This window comes from Triticum dicoccoides, chromosome 7B (assembly GCF_002162155.2).
Source record: "Triticum dicoccoides isolate Atlit2015 ecotype Zavitan chromosome 7B, WEW_v2.0, whole genome shotgun sequence".
Lineage (NCBI taxonomy): Eukaryota > Viridiplantae > Streptophyta > Magnoliopsida > Poales > Poaceae > Triticum > Triticum dicoccoides.
This window is the reverse complement of record NC_041393.1, coordinates 165,659,318-165,680,783: the sequence shown is the minus strand read 5'-3', so window position 1 is coordinate 165,680,783 and position 21,466 is coordinate 165,659,318. Positions and strand designations below refer to the sequence as shown.

Genomic DNA, 21,466 nt, shown 5'->3' with positions numbered 1-21,466 from the left:
ACGAAACATCGATAATCATTAAGACTATAAGAGAGGAAGTGGCCTGACATCCCTTAATGAGAAATTGGTATAGTTTTAAGGCTAAATGCTTAAACGTGCAGCTGCACCTTTTCATTGAAGCGAGCGCACACTCTTGTCCCCCTCTCTTCCTTTCTCGTGTGGTCCGATGATTCTTTTCTCATAAGCGCGCCAGCCCGTGAATTATCTTCACACGTAAGGCCACATGCAAAGAACGTCCGGTGACTTCACGTATTGGACAAATCATAAATTTACATGCATATAATTTGCGTTTTCAAATTTTCAAAAAGCAATAACTTTTGAACCGAGCATCGAAATTAAGATCCGTTTTCATCGCTAGGTTCCTCGCGACGAGCTCTTAAAAACCAGATCCCGCATGACTATGTTTCGACTAACTTTTTTCACAAGCAACTTTAGGTGTTACGGAAGCAATTTTAGTGCTATTGGAAAACAATTTTTTTAGTCTGCGTTGTATGACTGCGTATCATCGAAAATGCCTTCGAAGTTGGCTACCATGACTACCAAGTTAGTTAGCTTTACCTCTAAGTTTCCTACCATTATTAGCAAGTATACTGCCGTAACTAGGTTCGTCTCCAAGTAGATAGTATTGTAGACAACTTAGTTTTTAGGTAGGCTAACATTATCCTAATTGCGTGCCATGGCTGGCGACGACCTTAACATCATCCTTAGTTGCATGCAATATTTTTTGGTAACTTAGTTTCATAGATAGGCAACTTAGCAACACTAATGGGCAACTTTTTAATGTATTGTAGGCAACTGAAATAGTAGTGCCAGACAACTAAGCATCATCGGTAGGCAACTTCATAACATTTGTAGGCAACTTAGAAAAATGAGGATAAACAACTTCATAATATTGTAGGCAATTAATTTGCAAAGTTAGACAAATGAGCAACAATGATAGGCAACTATTACCAATAACAAGCAACTGGACATCAATTCAGTTTCAAAGTATTTGTAGGCAACTGAGACTCAACCTTCGGCAACTGGCGATCAATGATATGCAATTGAGCAGTCGTGATAGGCAAGTTGGGATAATGTTAGCAAAAATTCAAAGGTACAAATAGCGCAGTGGAGTTGCTTGCACGTATCACTAAAGGCGCCTCATGTTTCGTGTGGTTTTCTCATTTTACTCAAACCAACCTAACCGGCAACTCTACTATGCCAAAAGGAGTCGCTTCCCTGTAGCACTAAAGTTGCCTCCATTGCAGCCAAAGTTGCTCATGAAAAAAGATTGTCAAAACTGACCTATATGCAATTTAGTTTTGAAGATTTTCTCGTAAGAAACCCAATGGTGAAAACTTTTCTCAATTCTGACGCTCGAATCAAAAGTTGTGGATTTTTAATTTGTTCGAAACTCTAAATTAATGCATGCACGTGGGATCTTGCTGAGAAATTGTGTGTGTTTCCCTTTTAGTATGTTTTTTTTTCTTTTTTGGTATGTGATGAGATGTGTGATTGAACTATAGTTGTCTTATATGAAAGGAGTGCCTGAATGCCCCATCGAACACGCCAACGCTGCCTACCAGTTAGGCAATATGAACTTTTTTTTTATAGGTGGGAAACAAATTCAGCGATTGCCCTCCTACACAAGTGCAGGTGCAAACGGAACATATGTACGCGTGGTGCAGGTGGCGGATAGCTGACAAACGTTCCATCCATAATTGGCCGGCGATTCGTTCACGTGTTCCATTAAAGGATTGAACTGGATCATTGAAAGCAAGGACGTGCTCCTTGCATATCCCTGTGGAAACATCACTATCAAATATCTACTGATTAATTGTGCAAACCAAGACTTTTATTGTGAGGTGTACATAGGAGGATGCGAGGGAAAGAACTGCTAACTTTATTACGCAAGAAATGACATAGCATAAATGAAAAGGAACTCCCTGTACGTTAGGTACTTGAAAATGTTAGTCATCGGTCACTTTTCTCATAAGTCGCTAGATCTTGATCAAATGGCCCAAACCAAATCACATTGTTCATCTTCAACCTCAGAAATTAGTAGGAGCACACATTTCTCAAGCCTTGTCCGGCCGCTAGATTGTATTGCGATTCACGAAGTAGTTACGAGGACATAGTAAGTTTTAAGTTCTAATCGGTGAAACTAACGATTTTTCATCTGAAACTTGCAATTTTCTCGCTCGCTCATATCAAGTTTCATAGATAAAACTTTAAGGCATGTTTTTGTCGGTCGTAGGCACCTCCCTGTCTCTTCCTCCTCACGCACGCCTCCAGCCTACCCCGCTGCAACTGCCGGCCTCCATCACCCGCATCCGGTGGGCGTTACCACGCAACGGCTCACTGCTCCGCCCTCCCCTCAACCCCCCCCACCGTCGTTGCTGGCCACCGCCTCGGCCATCCCTCTACCCCCCCCCTCCCCAACTATGCAGGAACCCGGCGACCACCGCACGTTGACCTCCTGGTTAAGTTTCTTCCTCAACTCCACTTGGGACGTCGTAGCTCGCCGTCGCTCGCAGCGTCATCCCTGGCTCTCGCGAGGTCCTAACTCAGCCTTGGCATGGTTGACACTCGTCACTGCCGCTCCACATGTCACCCCCACCTTCGGCCTCATGCATAGCAGAAATCTACTGGCGGCAAGAAAATTTTTAGGCACATGAGATTTAGCAAAACCGAAAAAAATGACATAGCAAGAAGGGGGAAGAGAAACATCGTGCACACGCCAATTATACTCCCAGTCTAGGAAGACTTGGTTCGAACTCGATCGTTTTCCCATGCACCATGTATAGGAAAGGGTGTAAGGGCATTTCTAACCGCTCCCCAATAAATAGTGAAGTATCCGGTGGAGTAAACCCTTAGTGGAGTAAATTTACTCAACTAAGTTTTGGTCGGACCTAGCCAATCCCCTAATAACGGAGTAAAAGTTACTTTTGGCTCATACATTATGTCGAACACCTACTATGCGTGCCAGCGCGGCGAGTGAGCACGCCGAACGTCGCCGGTCTTCTCATCGCCGCCGTCCTTTGGGTTGGGGTGTTAGGCGGGAGGGCACCAGCAGCGTCAAGGACCTCGCCGCCCCGCTGCCCAAGGTCGTGCAACATCAAGGACTGTCGGCCCTACTCTGTGATGCCTCTGATTCAATCGTACATTAATCATACACGCAAACATGTACGATCAAGACCAGAAACTCACGGGAAGATATCACAACACAAATAAGTCATACAAGCATCATATTACAAGCCAGCAGCCTCGAGGGCTCAAATACATGTGCTCGAACATAAAAGAGTCAGCGGAAGCAACAATATCTGAGTACAGACATAAGTTAAACAAGGTGCCATAAGATGGCTAGCACAACAGATCAAAGAGGCGTAGGCCTCCTGCCTAGGATCCTCCTAACTACTCCCAACCTTTGGTGGCCAGCATGTAGTAGTAGGCACCCTCGGGGTAGTAGCAGTCGTCGACGGTAGCGTCTGGCTCCTGGGCTCCAACATCTGATCACAGCAACCGGTTATAGAGGGGAAAATGGATAGCAAAGCAACCGTTGAGTACCCATCCAAAATACTCGCAAAACTTACATCAGATCTATACTACATATGCATTCGTATCAACAAAGGGGTAGTATCTGTGGACTAAACTACAGAATGCTAGAATAAGTGGGGGAGAAGCTAGTCCTATCGAAGACTACGATTCTGGCAGCCTTCATCTTGAAGCATGTAGGAGAGAGTAGCAAGTATAGTAACAGGTGACATCACATAGCATAATCCTACCCGGCGATCCTCTCCTCGTCGCCCTATGGAAGAACGATCACCGGTTCGTATCTGGAACTTGTAAAGGGTGTGTTTTATTAAGTATCCGGTTCTAGTTGTCAGAGGTCGAAGTACAACTCCAAGTCGTCCTATTACCGTGACACGGCTATTCGAATAGATCAATCTTCCATGCAGGGGTGCACCACATTGCCCAACATGCTCGATCACTCTGGCCGGGCACACTTCCTAGGTCATACCCGGCCTCGGAGGATCAGCACGTCGCAGCCCTACCTAGACCCAACAGAGAGGCCAGCACGGCGGTCTACATCCTAAGCGCGCAGGGGTCTTGGGCCCATCGTCCGTTGCACTCCTGCACGTTGCGAGTGCGGCCGAAAGCAGACCTAGCCCCCTTATACAAGCACAGGCGTTCCAATCCAATCCGGCGCGCGCCGCTACGTCGCTGGCGTCTGAAGAGCTTCGGCTTATACTATGACGGCGAGTGTTCATAACTGAAGAGCGTCGTATACAACCCTGTTTTGCAGCATGTTTGACTTTTTTCAAGGCAATTAGCATTTAATCTAGATGGTTAAGGGGGCTGTATCCGAAGCTAGCATGGCGACCGGCCCAAATTTAGATCGGTCGATTGGCGCCTAGGAGTCCTCATTTTTATTTCTCTAACCGGTTTTATGGGATCAGTTAGAAATGCCTTCAGAAGAAGCAGGGGGCGGAAAGAACGAGGCGAGATGGAGATGTCGTGCAATACTCTTGCACTCCTAACCATGCATGCGCCTGCAGAACACGCAACCCCTGCGATCCACCCACACTCCTTATATATAGTGCGTTCCGGCCCGGCGAGTCTAGCAACATCCACCATCAAAGCCTGCCTGCCTCAACGAGCTTTGCCTCGACGCCGCTGCTTACTTCCATCGTCAGTTGTCAGTTCTCACTGCGCCCTAACCAGACATGGCTTCCGACGGCGTCATCACGCACCGCAGCATCGAGGTCAACAGGGTGCGCCTGCACGTCGCGGAGGCCGGCCCGGCGGGCGCGCCTGTGGTGCTGCTGCTGCACGGGTTCCCGGAGCTATGGTACACCTGGCGGCACCAGATGCCCGCGCTGGCCGCGGCGGGTTACCGCGCCGTGGCGCCCGACATGCCCGGCTACGGCGACTCCGAGGCGCCCTCCGGCGGCCCGGACCAGTACACCGCGCTTCATATCGTCGGTGACCTTGTCGCGCTGATCGACTCCCTCGGCCAGGAGCGGGTCTTCGTGGTGGCGCACGACTGGGGCGCCATAATAGCCTGGAGCCTGTGCCAGTTCCGGCCTGACAGGGTGAAGGCGCTAGTCGCCTTGAGCGTCCCCTTCACCCCCCGGGACCCGGCGGTGAAGTCCGTCGACGGCTTCAGGGCTCTCTACGGCGACGACTTCTACATCTGCAGCTTCCAGGTACTACGTAGATACTACCATGCAAAGCAAAACTCTTGATCATCTGCTGCCCATAACTTAAGCCATTGCCCTTTTCAATTCATACATTGTGTCTGGAGTTGCACGCGGAATCAACATGACCGATCTTGTGCTAATTTAATTGTAGGAGCCTGGGGCAATGGAAGCAGAATTCAAACGCCTCGGTACGGAGTTGGTGCTAAGAAAGTTTTTCGTTGATCGAACTGCTGGCCCGCTGTTCATCCCCAAGAGCGGGTGGGGCTCACCAGATGATGAGGTGCCCTTGCCAAGCTGGTTCACAGAGGAGGACGTCAAGTACTACACGACCCAGTTTGATAAGTCTGGTTTCATCGGGGGATTGAACTACTATCGTGCCCTGAATAAGTAATTATTAAGTTGCTTACTTTAGACTATTTTCATCTTGAGTTTTTTTTACCTTATGGATAAGCGCGCTTAACTATTAGCATAACCTAAATATGAAGACCTAAACTTGAAATTTGATCCAAAGCTTAACAAAATATTTTCTAGAAAGTTATGGGAATTTTCTAGAGAAAAAGAGACTAGATTTTGATTCAAAGCAAGGATATCTACAATTTTGGAATACTCTATATATGTTTAGGTCCAAATTCTACACTGTATTTTAGATATGATCAATTATTATAAAATATATAATATACATAAATTCGGATTTTTGGAAACGCTGGTTACTCCATTTATAATTAACTGAATGAGTGAGTAATGGTTTCCCCAAATTTAATGGAGTTCCAGGAAATTTTACCATGAATTTGTAAAGTATGTCTCAAGAGCAAGTTCACCTTGCTAAGATGTTGCACCTGTAATATATAATTACTCATAACATATTGATTTTGTCATTTACCTGTCCAAAACTTTTGTATTTTTTTCAAATTTGTCCACAATAGTGCCATATTGATTTTATCATTTACTTGCCCAAAACTTTTATATTTTTATATTTTGTCCGCAATCATGCCACCTGAAGTTGTCTTATAAACCAATGGTGTACATCATCCGCAATCCAATCGTAGAAATGTAATTACAATAAATCTCTCAAAGAAATGATGGAAAAAAGTTTTTCTAGGGTAACTGGACCGCACCACACATTATTCTTGTCTAACAACAATATTTTTTCCATGTTTAGGACATGGGAGTTAACTTCCCCATGGACGGGAGCTGAGATAATGGTGCCAACGAAGTTTATAGTTGGCGACTTAGATCTAACATACAATATTGCAGGCGCAAAAGATTTCATTAACAAAGGTGGCCTCAAGAAGTTTGTTCCATTACTAGATGGCGTGGTGATAATGAAAGATGTGGGCATTTCATAAATGAAGAAAAGCCTGACGAAATTAGTGCGCTCATAATCAGCTTTATAAAGAAATTCAACTAAACTGAAGTGTATCGAATTATAATGAATAAGGCCAAAATGTGCATGGTTATTGGAAAATTTATATTTTGACCACTGTATTATTGTGTTGAAAAAGTACGGACATATTTATGAAAGTATATTTTTTTACTCTCCACTACTTGTATCATTTGTGATGTTTAATATAACTACACTCGCTCCACTTGGTTTTTTTAGGTGATCCTGCTCCACTTGGTGTGTTACCCTCGTGCGCTTCGATGGGCCGGCCCATTAAGAATTGTAGGAAGGGACGGGGTGTGCGCTTTGCAAGCTAGTCTATATCGGGTGCTTAAGGCGGCAACTGTGTTGTTTGCTTGTGGTCGATTTGTTTTGTGGGGAACAAAGGAGCTCACCTGATCACCATGTTCCTTATCGAGACTAAAATGTGCAACAGAACTATAGCTAAACACCGAACTATTCTACCTTCCTCCTAAAAATAAATATTGCATAGAACCACAAGCCAAGACGGTGCCAACTAAGAAAAACATCACCATGTCTAGCATAATTAAAGCGCAACCTAACACAAATAAAACTGAACTGAATTAACCGACTATAATAACCCAGTTTGAGAGCTTCTATCTTGGGTTAACACGAGTGATAGCAAGGAAACGCGCAATAGGGGTTTGCACTTGCAGCGCTATGTGCGTATTGCGTTGGCAGGTTTTCCTCGATAAGTTTTTGAGAAGAATTTTTTTGCTCGTTTTTCTAATAAAATACTTTCCAGTATTTAAAAAAAAATTAGGATCGCAAGCAAACACATGGGGTCAGGATCGATATAGCGCTTTGTGCGTATTGCGCTGACAAAATATTTTTCTGCTCAATTTTTCAACCAATTTTGTTATCTCATTTGGGTTTTTTTATTAAAAGACTTGTAGTATTTTTGAAAAATAACGGATTCTTTTCTTACAATTTTTAAAAAATGTTCAGAAATTGTAAAGAATGTCGTGAATTTAAACAATGTTCGTAGCTTTAAAAATTGTTCACGAATATGAAAAATATTCATGAATTTTTAATAATGTTCACAAATTGAAAAACAGGTTCCATAGATTTAAAAATATTAAATTATCTATGTTTGTGCGATGCATATATATTTCTGAATTCAAGCAGTAACAATAGACAAATTAACATAGACCATGTGGTGCTGCCAAAGTGTTACGATTAAGATTGAGTCAATTACAACACAGGTGTCTAAACTTGGCGAGAAAAGTTAGTTTGATGCTGAAATTTGTAGCATACATTGAACCGGTGACAGAACTTGGTTTGGACGTGCATCTACGATGCTAATCACGCTTGTATACGTACAAGGTGTTGATGTGGCGAGCCAGCATGACACAGGGCCCACACCTCAGTGACAGTGACTGGGAGGCGGGGACGAGGGCGTGTGCCCCTTTTTTGCAAAAATGCTCTGGAATTTTTATTTTTCTCACAAAAAACTCCTAAAAAAATTTCCCTAAAAATGAAACAACACTAACCATTGGGCCCCACCCGTCAGGATACATTACAGGGCAACCAGACTAGCCAACTAACCACACGCAATTTGATGTCGAAATTGGATAGCTATCTTCAATGAACTATAGGCGAGTGCGCACACAAGGCTTTAATGGGCGACTGTCTCGCAGCCCATTTTTCAAATGTTATTTTTTTTCGTTTCTTAGGATTATGTTGTATTGTTCCTCAAAAATACATATAAATAGAATTATGATGTATTATGTAAATTATAAATAATGTAAATAAAAGTAAATGAATTATTAAAAATAAATTTCATGCACTTTATAAAATACCGTTATTTAAAATAATGTTCATATAATTCTATTAAATTTTCTTATTTAAATAATATTAATTGAATTATATAAATATGCATGGTAATATAAATATGTTTATATAAATAAAATAATATAATTTTTAAATAATATATATTAATTATAATATTTTCACGAATTATTCAAATATTTTAATGATTCAGAAAAAAAATCATCTATTCATGTGTTTTTAGGTTATATGCATGTATTCAGTTTGAGCGAAATATTATTATTCATTTCCCGCAAAAAAAGAAATATTATTATTTAAAATAATGTTTCATGTAATTCTAAAAATTGTAAATATATACATATAAGTTTCATGTAAGTTGCTTACTTTGGACTATTTTCATCTTGAGCTTTTTTGCCCTTATGGATAAGTGTGCTTTAACTATTACTATAAGTTAAATATGAAGACCCAAACCTAAAACTTGATTCAAATTGTAATAAAATAATTTCTAAAATAATATTTTTTATCTACTACCCCTATAAAAACACGAGAGGGCGGAGAACCAAAACATCTACACCGTTCAGAGCATCGAATCCTACGCTCTAGGTTGCTCCAATGTTTAGCAGCAAAACATGTTTTAGCCACGCTTAATTAATTACCCATGCTGCCACTCGACCCACACCGTCAAAAAAAAAATAGAAACAACGACCCACGCGCACACGTTCACACGTTCCTCACCCCACCCTTCTCGCTCCCGATCCCATCTCCCCACCGGCCTCAACTTGGCTATGGCGACGGGGAGACGAGGATCAACAACTCCTCTCCTTTGCCTTCTCCATCACCGCCCGCCGCCCGCCACCCGCCACACGCCTCCCCGCGTCCCTCCTTCATCCCCGTCCCCGATTGGGCCGCCGCCGCCACCGCACCATCAGGGGACACCGTCGGAGTGCAACCACAGTGCCGCCAGGGTACGCCGCGTGTACCGGCCGGCAATGCATGAGACGCCGCGGCTGCAGGGCAACGCCGGACGAGCAGCGCACGAAGCAGGTGCAGGTGGCGGTTCTGGTCAGAAGGAGGCAGCAGGGGGAGGGGGGCTTAGGCGGGTGAAGGGAGGCCGTGCGGCACCGAAGGGAGAGGTCGTCTGCGGTGGTTACCGTGGTGCAGTGCGGACGGCACGACTGCAAGGGGACTCAGCGGCGGCGTGCATGGCCGTGGGGGTAAGGTGAGCGGGTCGGGGCACAGTGGGAGAAGAGCGCCGGGGTCCAGGCCGTCTTCCTCCGTGGAGATGGATTGGTGGGTCGACGTCACCAACACGCGCTCGAGGTGAGGTCTGAGAATTTCCTCTTCTCTTAAATTGTTGATTTGGGGACTCAAGTGCATCGCCCGCCTCTGTTTGGACTGATCTGTTTTCTGCGTGCCCCTCGACAAGTATATTCTGACCATGTTGTCCGGCCACGCCTACACGTCGGAGGTCTTGGAGAAGATTGGCCTCCTTCAGCGGCTTGTGACCCCAGGCCCCCAACACTGATGAGGCTTCATGGCGGGTAAGGTTGTAACCTGATGGATGAGATTTCTTGTTATATAGTCAAAATTATACCTTTTTGAGTTTTGAATCATGTGCTATTCAGTCAGTCGGCTCAGTAGTATCTTTTGTTTTCTGCATGAATGAAGGACCGTTCCAGTCATAGAACAAAGTCCCAAGCTCTCACCTCTCACCTCTCTGATGATGATGCACATTGTCACTACACATAGATTGCAGTTAAAGAAGTACACAAGTTAATTAATTCTTGGGCTGACTGTACGCATACTCTCTTCTAGCCATGCTTCTGAGGTTCCACAAGTAGAGATTCCTATGTATACTTGCTTTGTTGCCCGTACTTAACCATGTCTGTCCGTCTTGGAACCACTTGCAGTTACAGCAAACAGTGCATCCGCTTCGACTGGTTAATTTTCTGCGTGCCAAAGAGGGCCTCGACAAGACAACAAGTACCCCATGACCAAGTTGTCCGGCAGTAGGTATGAATCAGGTGCAAATTCCCCATTCATGCCTCATGTTTTATATGGAGCAAAGAAATGTTTTCTGCCTCTTTATTTTCTGTATAAAAAAATCCCTGTTGTTAGGCTGCTGGCCTTTGTTAATACTTGCTTACTTCTGAATCCTGATATCTGAATTCGAGGTGATGGTTTTCCATATTACATTGCTTCAAAAACTATGTTAATCCATGACGTCAGCTGTTAATCTTCCCTTTGTCATGTTCTCTTTTAACTTTTAAGCGTTTTTTTGATTAATCCAGTTCCAACTGTTAATCTATTCCCATGGGAACATAGCAACACAACAAGAAAGTAATCAACAAAAACTCAAATGTGTAAAGCTTCTTGGACTGAAAATTTGCAAGTCCAGTATTCTAACTTGACTGCAGAAGAAGTACAAAAGAAGACCTACAACTGTACCGATGAATGACTGCAAAGTAAGTTAATGTTTAATAAATTCCATCTTCTAGACATTGAGTTGAGAGATGCAATAGTCAATAAAATGTTTATAAGCTTGTTGGTAGCAGAATATGCATATAATTGTAACAATTTTCCCTTGGAGAAAGTCTTAGCTATGGTGCTTGGCACATCATTGTTTTATGTGTGCTTCAGAAGGGGTTGTGCAAGATGTCAAGATTATTGTGAAGATGAAAAACTTCTACCGAAGGCGAGAGCTTTATAGTTTTGGGATTCATCTGGTGGCTTCCATGAAACATCATCTTTTGTTGAGGTGTGCAGTCTTTCACATATGTACATGTTGCTGCAGCTTCTTAAGATATATATAGAATTTCCTCAAATATATACAGACGGGTTACATCTGTACCTGTTGTGCATAATGGTGCCACAACCCGGCACTGTTGTTATCTCATATTAGTTAGTATAGTATGAACTGTACACATATTTGTTTCCTTGGAACCAAGTAGGGACCTAGAGTTTTAATCATTGGGAAGTGTAACCTACTCTGAAGTCTGAACATGTAATTCAATCACACATGTTTGGAGCAAAGCATTTTTTTTTCATGTCTACGCACTTAATTTTGGTACAGTTTTGAGTTTTTTGTTCTATCCAGTTGACCATTCCATGTTTATCTTATACTCCCTCCATCCCAAAATAAGTGTCTCAACCAAGGAGTAGATACTTATAACTGGCTTTTGATATGTCTCTCTCTATTTTGCAATTATCATGTGTTATGATATTAGCACTGAAAGTTTGTACAACCACCTAATTCAGTGACATGTTCGATGTGTCCTTTTGGATTCGATTACATGCCATATGCAGAGCATACAATGCTTATATATTGTATTTGTATAGAACCAGTTCTTCAGATATGTGACTAAACTTGATGCCGACTTGATCTTGGTGTCAAATGTCTAACTTGGTTTCACATTTTGTTGCATATGTCTTGAGAGCCGATGATGTTGTTGCCTATGTGTCTGAAGAAATGAAATATGTATGCTTGATGTCTAACTTGGTTTCACCTACATATGCTCAATGTTTAACATGGTTTCACATTTTCATGTTTAACATGGTTTCACATTTTCGTGTATATGGCTCTAGAGCCGATGAAGTTGTTGCCTATGTGTGTGTTACTTGACAATCTGGGGGACGAAGTTGACTAACATACTATTGTACATAATTTTTTTTAAGTCTGTAAATGGTTGAGACGTCTACTTTGTGTGCATGTTCGATACAAGATATGGTGCTCATATGGAAAGAACTATATCTGCAAAGCTATATTAACCTCAAATTAAGATCTGAGCTACATTATTCTTTCCTACGATCATACATGCGTGCACGTGCATACTTACTAGTAGTTATAAGAATTTTCTAGAGAAAAAAGACTAGATTTTGATTCAAAGAAAATATATCTACAGTTTTTGGAATATGCTATATATGCTTAGGTCCAAATTCTAAGCTGTATTTTAGATATGACCAATATTATTATAGAATATATAATACATAACTTTAGATTTTTGGAAACACTACTTACTCCATTTAGAATTAACTGAATGAGTGAGAAATGGTTTCCCCATTATTTAATGAGTTCCAAGAAATATTTACCATGAATTTGTAAAGTATGTCTCAAGAGCAAGTTCACCTTGCTAAGATGCTTCAAAACCTGTAATATATTATTACTCGTAAAATATAAAACTTTTGTATTTTTTTTCAAATTTGTCCACAATAATGCCATATTGATTTTATCATTTACTTTCCCAAAACTTTTATATTTTTATATTTTGTCCGCAATCATGCCACGTGAAGTTGTCTTATAAACCAATGGTGTAATCATCCACAATCTAATCATAGAAATGTAATTACCATAGATCTCTCAAAGAAATAATGGAAGAAAAGTTTTTCTAGGGTAACTGGACTGCACCACACAATATTCCTGTCTAATAACAATATTTGTTTTATGTTTAGGACATGGGAGTTAACTTCGCCATGGACGGGAGCTGAGATAATGGTACCAACGAAGTTCATAGTTGGCGACTTAGATCTAACATACAATATTGTAGGTGCAAAAGATTTCATTAACAAAGGTGGCTTCAAGAAGTTTATTCCGTTACTTGATGGCGTGGTGATAATGAAAGATGTCGGGCATTTCATAAATGAAGAAAAGCCAGAGGAAATTAGTGGGCTCATAATCAGCTTCATAAAGAAATTCAAGTAAACTGAAGTATATCGAGTACGTGATGAATAAGGTCAAAATATGCATGGTTATTGGAAAATTTATATTTTGACCATTGTATTATTGCGTTGAAAAAGTACAGACATATTTATGAAAGTATATTTTTACTGTCCACTACTTGTATCATTCGTGATGTTTACTATAATTACACCTGCTCCAGTTTGGTGTGTTCCCTTTCGTGCGCTCGAGCGTTTCAATGGGCTGGCCCATTAAGAATTGTAGGAAGGGAGGATGGTGTGCGCTCGTTTGCACGCTAGTCTATCGTTGCCGAGACTAGAATGTGTAATAAAAGTATAGCCAGACACCGAACAATTCTACCTTCCTCTCAAAAAGAAATTAAAACGTGTAATAAAACTATAGCCAAACACCGAACAATTCTACCTTCCTCTCAGAAAGAAATATTGCATAGAACAAAAAGCCAACACGGTGCCAACTAAGAAAACAGCACCATGACCAGCATAATTAAAGTGCAACCTAACACATATAAAACCGAACTGAATGAATCGACTATAATAACCGAGTCTGAGAGCTCCTGTCTTGGGTTAACACACGTGATAGCAAGAAAATGTGCAATAGGCAGCCGCACTTGTAGCGCTATGTGTTTGCGCTGGCAGGTTTTTCTCGATAAGTTTTCAGAGATTTTGTTTTGATTGTTTTTCTATTAAAATACTTTTCAATATTTTTAAAAATATTTACGATTGCATATTGTGCTGACAAATATTTTTCTGCTTGATTTTTCAACCAATTATGTTATTTCATTTGGTTTTTCTATTAAAACACTTATAATATTTTGGAAAAACAATGAATTCTTCTTTTAATGAATTTTAAAAAATGTTCACAGATTGGAAATAATGTCGCGAATTTAAACAATGTTCATAAAGTTAGAAAAAATTCACGAATATGAAAGATATTCATGAATTTTTAAAAATATTCACAAGTTTTAAAATTGTTCACAAACTTTAAAAAATGTTCACGAATTTTATAAAATTTCCGTTGATTTAAAAATGTTTAACTATCTATTCTGAACACGAGCAGTAACAATAGACAAATTACCAAACACCATGTGGTGCTGCGAAAGTATTACGATGAAAGATTCACATATCTATTCACTTTTCAACAAACATTAGTTGAGGACGTAGCATTTCTTCCTGATGTCTCCGTCGCCGCCGGTGAGCACGCCTTGACCCGGTCCATGTTGGTGCCACGTTGTGTCAAATGTTCGACCCGGTCCATGTAGGTGGCAGCAGGAAATTAATTTTAAACAGCACATGTCGGGACGAGGTAGCTGCCAACTGGTTTGATGTGGATGGTAAATGTAGGTGGCATCGAGACATTAATAGAAAACGACACATATCAAGCCGAGTTATTTTGTGTGTGTAGTTGACAACTAGTTCGGTGGGGATGGTAAATGTAGCTCACATTAGAACATTAATTTGAAACAACACATGCCAGAACGAGGTTTAGTTGGCAACTAGTTCGGTGAGGATGGTAAATATAGTTGGCACTAATACATTCATTTGAACGGTGGTAAATGTAGCTAGCACCAGGACATTAATTTGAAACGGCGCATGTGAGGACGAGGTTGATGACAACAATGGAATGGTAAAGTAGAGGACGTCTAACTTGTTTTTGCAGGGCTTGTTGTGATTTGATATGGTCAAGACATGATGTGATATACGTTGTTGTATGAGATGATCATGTTTTGTAAAAGTTATTGGCAACTGGCAGGAGCCATATGGTTGTCGCTTTATTATATGAAATACAAACGACATGTAATTGCTTTACTTTATCACTAAGCAGTAGTGATAATAGTATATGCAATAGTTGGCGTGACGACCACGACGCTACAATGGAGATCAAGGTGTCAAGCCTGTGACGTTGGAGATCATGACATTGCTTATGTGATGGAGATCAAAAGCACAAGATGATGATGGCCATATCATGTCATATTTTGATTGCATGTGATGTTTATCTTTATTAATCTTATTTTGCTTAGTACGACGGTAGCATTATAAGATGATCCCTTACTAAAATTTCAAGAAATAAGTGTTCTCCCCGACTATGCACCGTTGCGAATATTCTTCGTGCTGAGACACCACGTGATGATCGGGTGTGATAAGCTCTACGTTCAAATATAACGGGTGCAAGCTGGTTTTGCACATGCGGAATACTCGGGTTAAACTTGACGAGCCTAGCATATACAAATTGAAGGAAATATGCTCTAGAGACAATAATAAAGTTATTATTTATTTCCTTATATCATGATAAAAGTTTATTATTCATGCTAGAATTGTATTAACCAGAAACATAATACATGTGTGAAAACATAGACAAACATAGTGTCACTAGTATGCCTCTACTTGACTAGCTCGTTTATCAAAGATGGTTATGTTTCTTAGCCATGGACAAAAGAGTTGTCATTTGATTAACGGGATCACATCATTAGAAGAATGATGTGATTGACTTGACCCATTCCATTAGCTTAGCGCTTGATCATTTAGTATGTTGCTATTGCTTTCTTCATGACTTATACATGTTCCTATGATTATGAGATAATGCAACTCCCGTTTATCGGAGGAACACTTCGTGTGCTACCAAACGTCACAACATAACTGGGTGATTATAAAGGAGCTCTACACGTGTCTTCGAAGGTACATGTTGGGTTGGCGTATTTCGAGATTAGGATTTGTCACTCCGATTGTCGGAGAGGTATCTCTGGGCCCTCTTGGTAATACACATCACTTAAGCCTTGCAAGCATTGCAACTAGTAAGTTAGTTGCGGGATGATGTATTACGGAACGAGTAAAGAGACTTGCTGGTAACGAGATTGAACTAGGTATTGAGATACCGACGATCGAATCTCGGGCAAGTAACATACCGATGACAAAGGGAACAACGTATGTTGTTATGCGGTTTGACCGATAAAGATCTTCGTAGAATATGTGGGAGCCAATATGAGCATCCAGGTTCCGCTATTGATTATTGACCGGAAACGTGTTTCGGTCATGTCTACATTGTTCTCGAACCCGTAGGGTCTGCACGCTTAAGGTTTCGATGACAGTTATATTATGAGTTTATGAGTTTTGATGTACCGAAGGAGTTCGGAGTCCCGGATGAGATCGGGGACATGACGAGGAGTCTCGAAATGGTTGAGATGTAAAGATCGATATATTGAACGACTATATTCGGAGTTCGGAAAGGTTCCAAGTGATTCGGGTATTTTTCGGAGTACCAGAGAGTTACGGGAATTCGCCGGGGAGTATATGGGCCTTATTGGGCCATACGGGAGTAGAGGAGAGAGGCCAAATGGAAGGAGGCCTGCGCCCCCGCCTCTGGTCCGAATTGGACAAGGGGCGCAGCCCCCTTTTTCTTCTTCCTCTCCCCCTCTTTCCCCTTCTCCTACTCCAACAAGGAAGGAGGGAGTCCTACTCCCGGTGGGAGTAGGACTCCCCTTGGCGCCCCCCCTCCTAGGCCGGCCGCCCCCTCCCCCTTGCTCCTTTATATACGGGGGCAGGGGGGCACCTCTAGGCACAACACAAGTTGATCTTCGTGATCGTTCCTTAGCCGTGTGTGGTGCCCCCTCCACCATATTCCACCTCGGTCATATCGTTGCGGTGCTAAGGCGAAGCCCTGCGTCGGTAGAACATCATCATCGTCACCACGCCATCGTGCTGACGGAACTCATCCCCGACACCCTGCTGGATCGGAGTCCGGGGATCGTCATCGAGCTGAACATGTGCTGAACTCGGAGGTGCCGTACGTTCGGTACTTGGATCGGTCGGATCGTGAGGACGAACGACTACATCAACCACGTTGTCATAACGCTTCCGCTATCGGTCTACGAGGGTACGTAGACAACACTCTCCCCTCTCGTTGCTATGCATCACCATGATCTTGCGTGTGCGTAGGAAATTTTTGAAATTACTATGTTCCCAACACAAATATGGCCTCGAAACACTTAAGACCGAAAGGTCGAACGTGAATCATATAGTGGATATGATCAACATAGAGATGTTCACCATTGATGACTACTCCATCTCACGTGATGATCGGACATGGTTTAGTTGATTTGGATCACATAACATTTAGATGACTTGAGGGATGTCTATCTAAGTGAGAGTTCTTAAATAATATGATTAATTGAACTTAATTTATCATGAACTTAGTCCTGGTAGTTTTTTGCATATATATGTTGTAGATCAATGGCCCGTGCTACCGTTCTCTTGAATTTTAATTCATTTCTAGAGAAAACTAAGTTGAAAGATGATGGTAGCAACTACACGGACTGGGTCCGTAACTTGAAAATTATCCTAATTGCTGCTCAGAAGAATTATGTCCTTGATGCACCGCTAGGTGTACCACCTGCCCCAGCAACTGCAGACATTGTGAATGCCTGGCAGTCACGTGTTGATGACTACTCGTTAGTTTAGTGTGACATGCTTTACGGCTTAGAATCGGGACTTCAAAGACGTTTTGAACGTCATGGACCATATGAGATGTTCCAGGAGTTGAAGTTAACATTTCAAGCAAATGCCCGAGTTGAGAGATATGAAGTCTCCAACAAGTTCTATAGCTGCAAGATGGAGGAGAACAGTTCTGATAGTGAGCACATACTCAGAATGTCTGGGTACCATAATCACTTGACTCAACTGGGAGTTAATCTTCCAGATGATTGTGTCATTGACAGGGTTCTTCAATCACTACCACCAAGCTACAAAGGCTTCGTGATGAACTACAATATGCAAGGGATGGAAAAGACTATTCCCGGGCTCTTCGCAATGCTAAAGGCTGCGGAGGTAGAAATCAAGAAGGAGCATCAAGTGTTGATGGTTAAAAAAACCACTAGTTTCAAGAAGAAGGGCAAGGGTAAAAAGAAGGGGAACTTCAAGAAGAATGACAAGCAAGTTGTCACTCCCGGGAAGAAACCCAAAGCTGGACCCAAGCTTGAAACTGAGTGCTTCTACTGCAAAAGGACTGGTCACTAGAAGCGGAACTGCCCCAAGTATTTGGCGGATAAGAAGGATGGCAAAGTGAACAAAGGTATATTTGATATACATGTTATTGATGTGTACCTTACTAATTCTCGTAGTAGTGCCTGGATATTTGATACCGGTTCGGTTACTCATATTTTTAACTCGAAGCAGGGACTACGGATCAAACGAAGATTGGTAAGGATGAGGTGACCATGCGTGTCGGGAATGGTTCCAAGGTCAATGTGGTCGCCGTCGGCGCGCTACCTCTACATCTACCTTCGGGATTAGTTTTAGACCTGAATAATTGTTATTTGGTGCCAGCGTTGAGCATGAACATTATATCTGGATCTTGTTTAGTGCGAGGCGGTTATTCATTTAAATCAGAGAATAATGGTTGTTCTATTTATATGAGTAATATCTTTTATGGTCATGCACCCTTGAAGAGTGGTCTATTTCTGTCGAATCTTGATCGTGGTGATACACATATTCATGATATTGATGCCAAAAGATGCAAAGTTGATAATAATAGTGCAACTCATTTGTGGCACTGTCGTTTGGGTCATATTGGTGTAAAGCGCATGAAGAAACGCCTTAAAGATAGACTTTTGGAATCACTTAATTATGAATCATTTGATACCTACGAGCCGTGCCTTATGGGCAAGATGACTAAAACTCCGTTCTCCGGAACAACGGAACGAGCTAAGGACTTATTGAAAATAATACATATACCGATGTATGCGGTCCGATGAGTGTTGATGCTCATGGTGGGTATCGTTATTTTCTGACCTTCACAGATGATTTGAGCAGATATGGGTATATCTACTTAATGAAACACAAGTCTGAAACATTTGAAAAGTTCAAAGAATTTCAGAGTGAAGTGGAGAATCATCGTAACAAGAAAATAAAGTTTCTACGATTTGATCGTGGAGGAGAATATTTGAGTTACAAGTTTGGCCTTCATTTAAAACAATGTGGAATAGTTTCACTGTTCACGCCACCTGGAACACCACAACGTAATGGTGTGTCCGAACGTCGTAACCGCACTTTATTAGATATGGTGCGATATATTATGTATCTTACCGATTTACCACTATCGTTTTGGGGTTATACATTAGAGACAGCTGCATTCACATTAAACAGGGCACCGTCAAAGTCTGTTGAGACGACACCGTATGAACTGTGGTTTGGCAACAAACCTAAGCTGTCGTTTCTTAAAGTTTGGGGATGCGATGCTTATGTCAAAAGGCTTCAGCCTGATAAGCTCGAACCCAAATCGAAGAAGTGCGTCTTCATAGGATACCCAAAGGAAACAATTGGGCACACCTTCTACCACAAAACCGAAGGCAAAATCTTTGTTTCTAAGAATGAAACCTTTCTAGAGAAGGAGTTTCTCTCGAAAGAAGTGAGTGGGAGGAAAGTAGAACTTGATGAGGTAGTTGTACCTTCTCTCAATTTGGAAAATAGCTCATCCGAGAAATCAGTTCCCGTGATACGTACACCAACTGGAGAGGAAGCTAACGATAAAGATCATGAAACTTCAGATCAAGTTGTTGCAGAACCTCGTAGGTCAAACAGAGCACGATCCGCACCAGAGTGGTATGGTAATCCTGTTCTGGAGGTCATGTTACTTGACCATGACGAACTTATGAATTACGTAGAAGCTATGATGAGCCCAGATTCCAATAAATGGCTTGAGGCCATGAAATCTAAGATATGATCCATGTATGAGAACAAAGTGTGAACTTTGGTGGATTTGCCCGATGATCGGCGACCCATAGAGAATAAATGGATCTTCAAGAAGAAGACTAACACTGATGGTAATGTTATTGTCTATAAATCTTGACTTGTCGCAAAAGGTTTTCGACAAGTTCAAGGAGTTGACTACGATGAGACTTTCTCACCCGTACCGATGCTTAAGTCTATCTAAATCATGTTAGCAATTGCCCCATTTTATGATTATGAAGTCTGGCAAATGGATGTCAAACTGCATTCCTTAGTGGATTTCTTAAAGAAGAGTTGTATATGATGCAACTAAAAGGTTTTGTCAATCCTGAAGGTGCTAACAAAGTGTGCAAGCTCCAGCGATCCATTTATGGACTGGTGCAAGCATCTCGGAGTTGGAATATACGCTTTGATCAGGTGATCAAAGCATATGGTATTATATAGACTTTCGGAGAAGCCTGTATTTACGAGAAAGTGAGTGGGAGCTCTATAGCATTTCTAATATTATATGTGGATGACATATTGTTGATTGGAAATGATGTAAAAATTTCTGAATAACATAAAAGGATAGTTGAACAAGAGTTTTTCAATGAAAGACCTCGGTGAAGCTGCTTATATATTGGGCATCAAGATCTACAGAGATAGATCAAGACACTTGATAGGACTTTCACAAATACATACCTTGATAAAATTTTGAAGAGGTTCAAAATGGATCAGTCAAAGAATGGGTTCTTGCCTGTGTTACAAGGTGTGAAGTTGAGTCAGACTCAATGCCCGACCACTGTAGAAGATAGAGAGAAAATAAAAGTCATTCCCTATGCTTCAGCCATAGGTTCTATCATCTATGTTATGTTGTGTACCAGACCTAGTGTGTGCCTTGCTATAAGTTTAGCAGGGAGGTAACAAAGTAATCCAGGAGTGGATGTAACGCCCCAGATTCGATGCGCCAGGTGTCTTTTAGCTATTCGTCATTGTTGCCATGTCATTTGCTTGCGTGTTGCATTTGGCCATGTCATCATATGCATTTCATCTGCATGTTTTTCAAAACTTGCATCCGTTCGGGTTCCCCCGGTTCTCTCCGTTGTCCGTTCTGAGCACAGACACACTCGCATGCACCCGTCGCCCCTCTCAGTCCTTGTTTCGTGAGCGGGAGAAAAACATTCTCGGAATGGGCCGATATTTGCCGAGTGGCCTTGGTATAGCACCGGTAGACCGCCCGTCAAATTTCGTTCCATTTGGAGGTCGTTTGATGCCCCAACGGTTAACCGCGTAACCCGAAACCCCTCTCTCTTTGCAGCCCAGCCCCTCTTCATCACAACCCATGAGCCCATACAAACCCCCTCCATGATCTCGGTCATTCGATCACGATCGTGTGGGTGAAAACCGCACCCCATTTGGACTCCCCTAGCTCCATCTACCTATAAAAACGCACCTTCCCATCCATTTTCAGGTCTAACCCTAGCCTCTTTCTCCTCCCACCGCCGGACGCGTCCACCCCGCCCCCGGACACGTCCGCGCCGCCGCCCGAGCCAGTGAGGCCCTTCCACATGGCGCCCCGCCGCCCTCCTCTCTCCTCCCGCCGCGCTGGCCCGCTCGGCCCGCCCCCGGTCCCCGCGGGCCCATCCGCCGCCGCCGCCCGGGCCCCGAGTGCCCTAGCGCGCCGCCGCCAGGCCCGCCGTCGCTGGAGACCCGCACCCCC

At 42.4% G+C, this 21,466-nt stretch overlaps 2 protein-coding genes across 14 annotated transcripts in view; both read left to right on the top strand.

Moving 5' to 3' along the window:
* The first annotated feature begins 4,616 nt into the window (after nt 1–4,616).
* On the top strand, nt 4,617–6,769 carry LOC119337009 (epoxide hydrolase A-like). The gene is made up of 3 exons (XM_037609105.1): nt 4,617–5,189; nt 5,335–5,570; nt 6,343–6,769. The coding sequence occupies exons 1-3, from the start codon at nt 4,707–4,709 to the stop codon at nt 6,527–6,529; spliced, it is 906 nt and encodes a 301-aa protein (XP_037465002.1). The 5' UTR covers nt 4,617–4,706; the 3' UTR covers nt 6,530–6,769.
* Nucleotides 6,770–9,059: 2,290 nt separating this feature from the next.
* The window catches only part of LOC119337008 (epoxide hydrolase A-like), an 85,018-nt gene continuing 72,611 nt past the window's right edge, over nt 9,060–21,466 (top strand). Inside the window, exons 1-6 of one of the 13 annotated variants that reach the window (XR_005162968.1) lie at nt 9,060–9,675; nt 9,782–9,896; nt 10,024–10,150; nt 10,266–10,820; nt 10,996–11,113; nt 12,805–13,186. The gene's annotated coding sequence lies outside the window, so the exon portion shown is untranslated. Of the gene's footprint in view, nt 9,902–10,023; nt 10,151–10,265; nt 10,821–10,995; nt 11,114–12,804; nt 13,187–21,466 lie in introns of those variants that run through there. The other 12 variants (XR_005162973.1, XR_005162975.1, XR_005162967.1 and 9 more) reach the window with 12 other exon arrangements.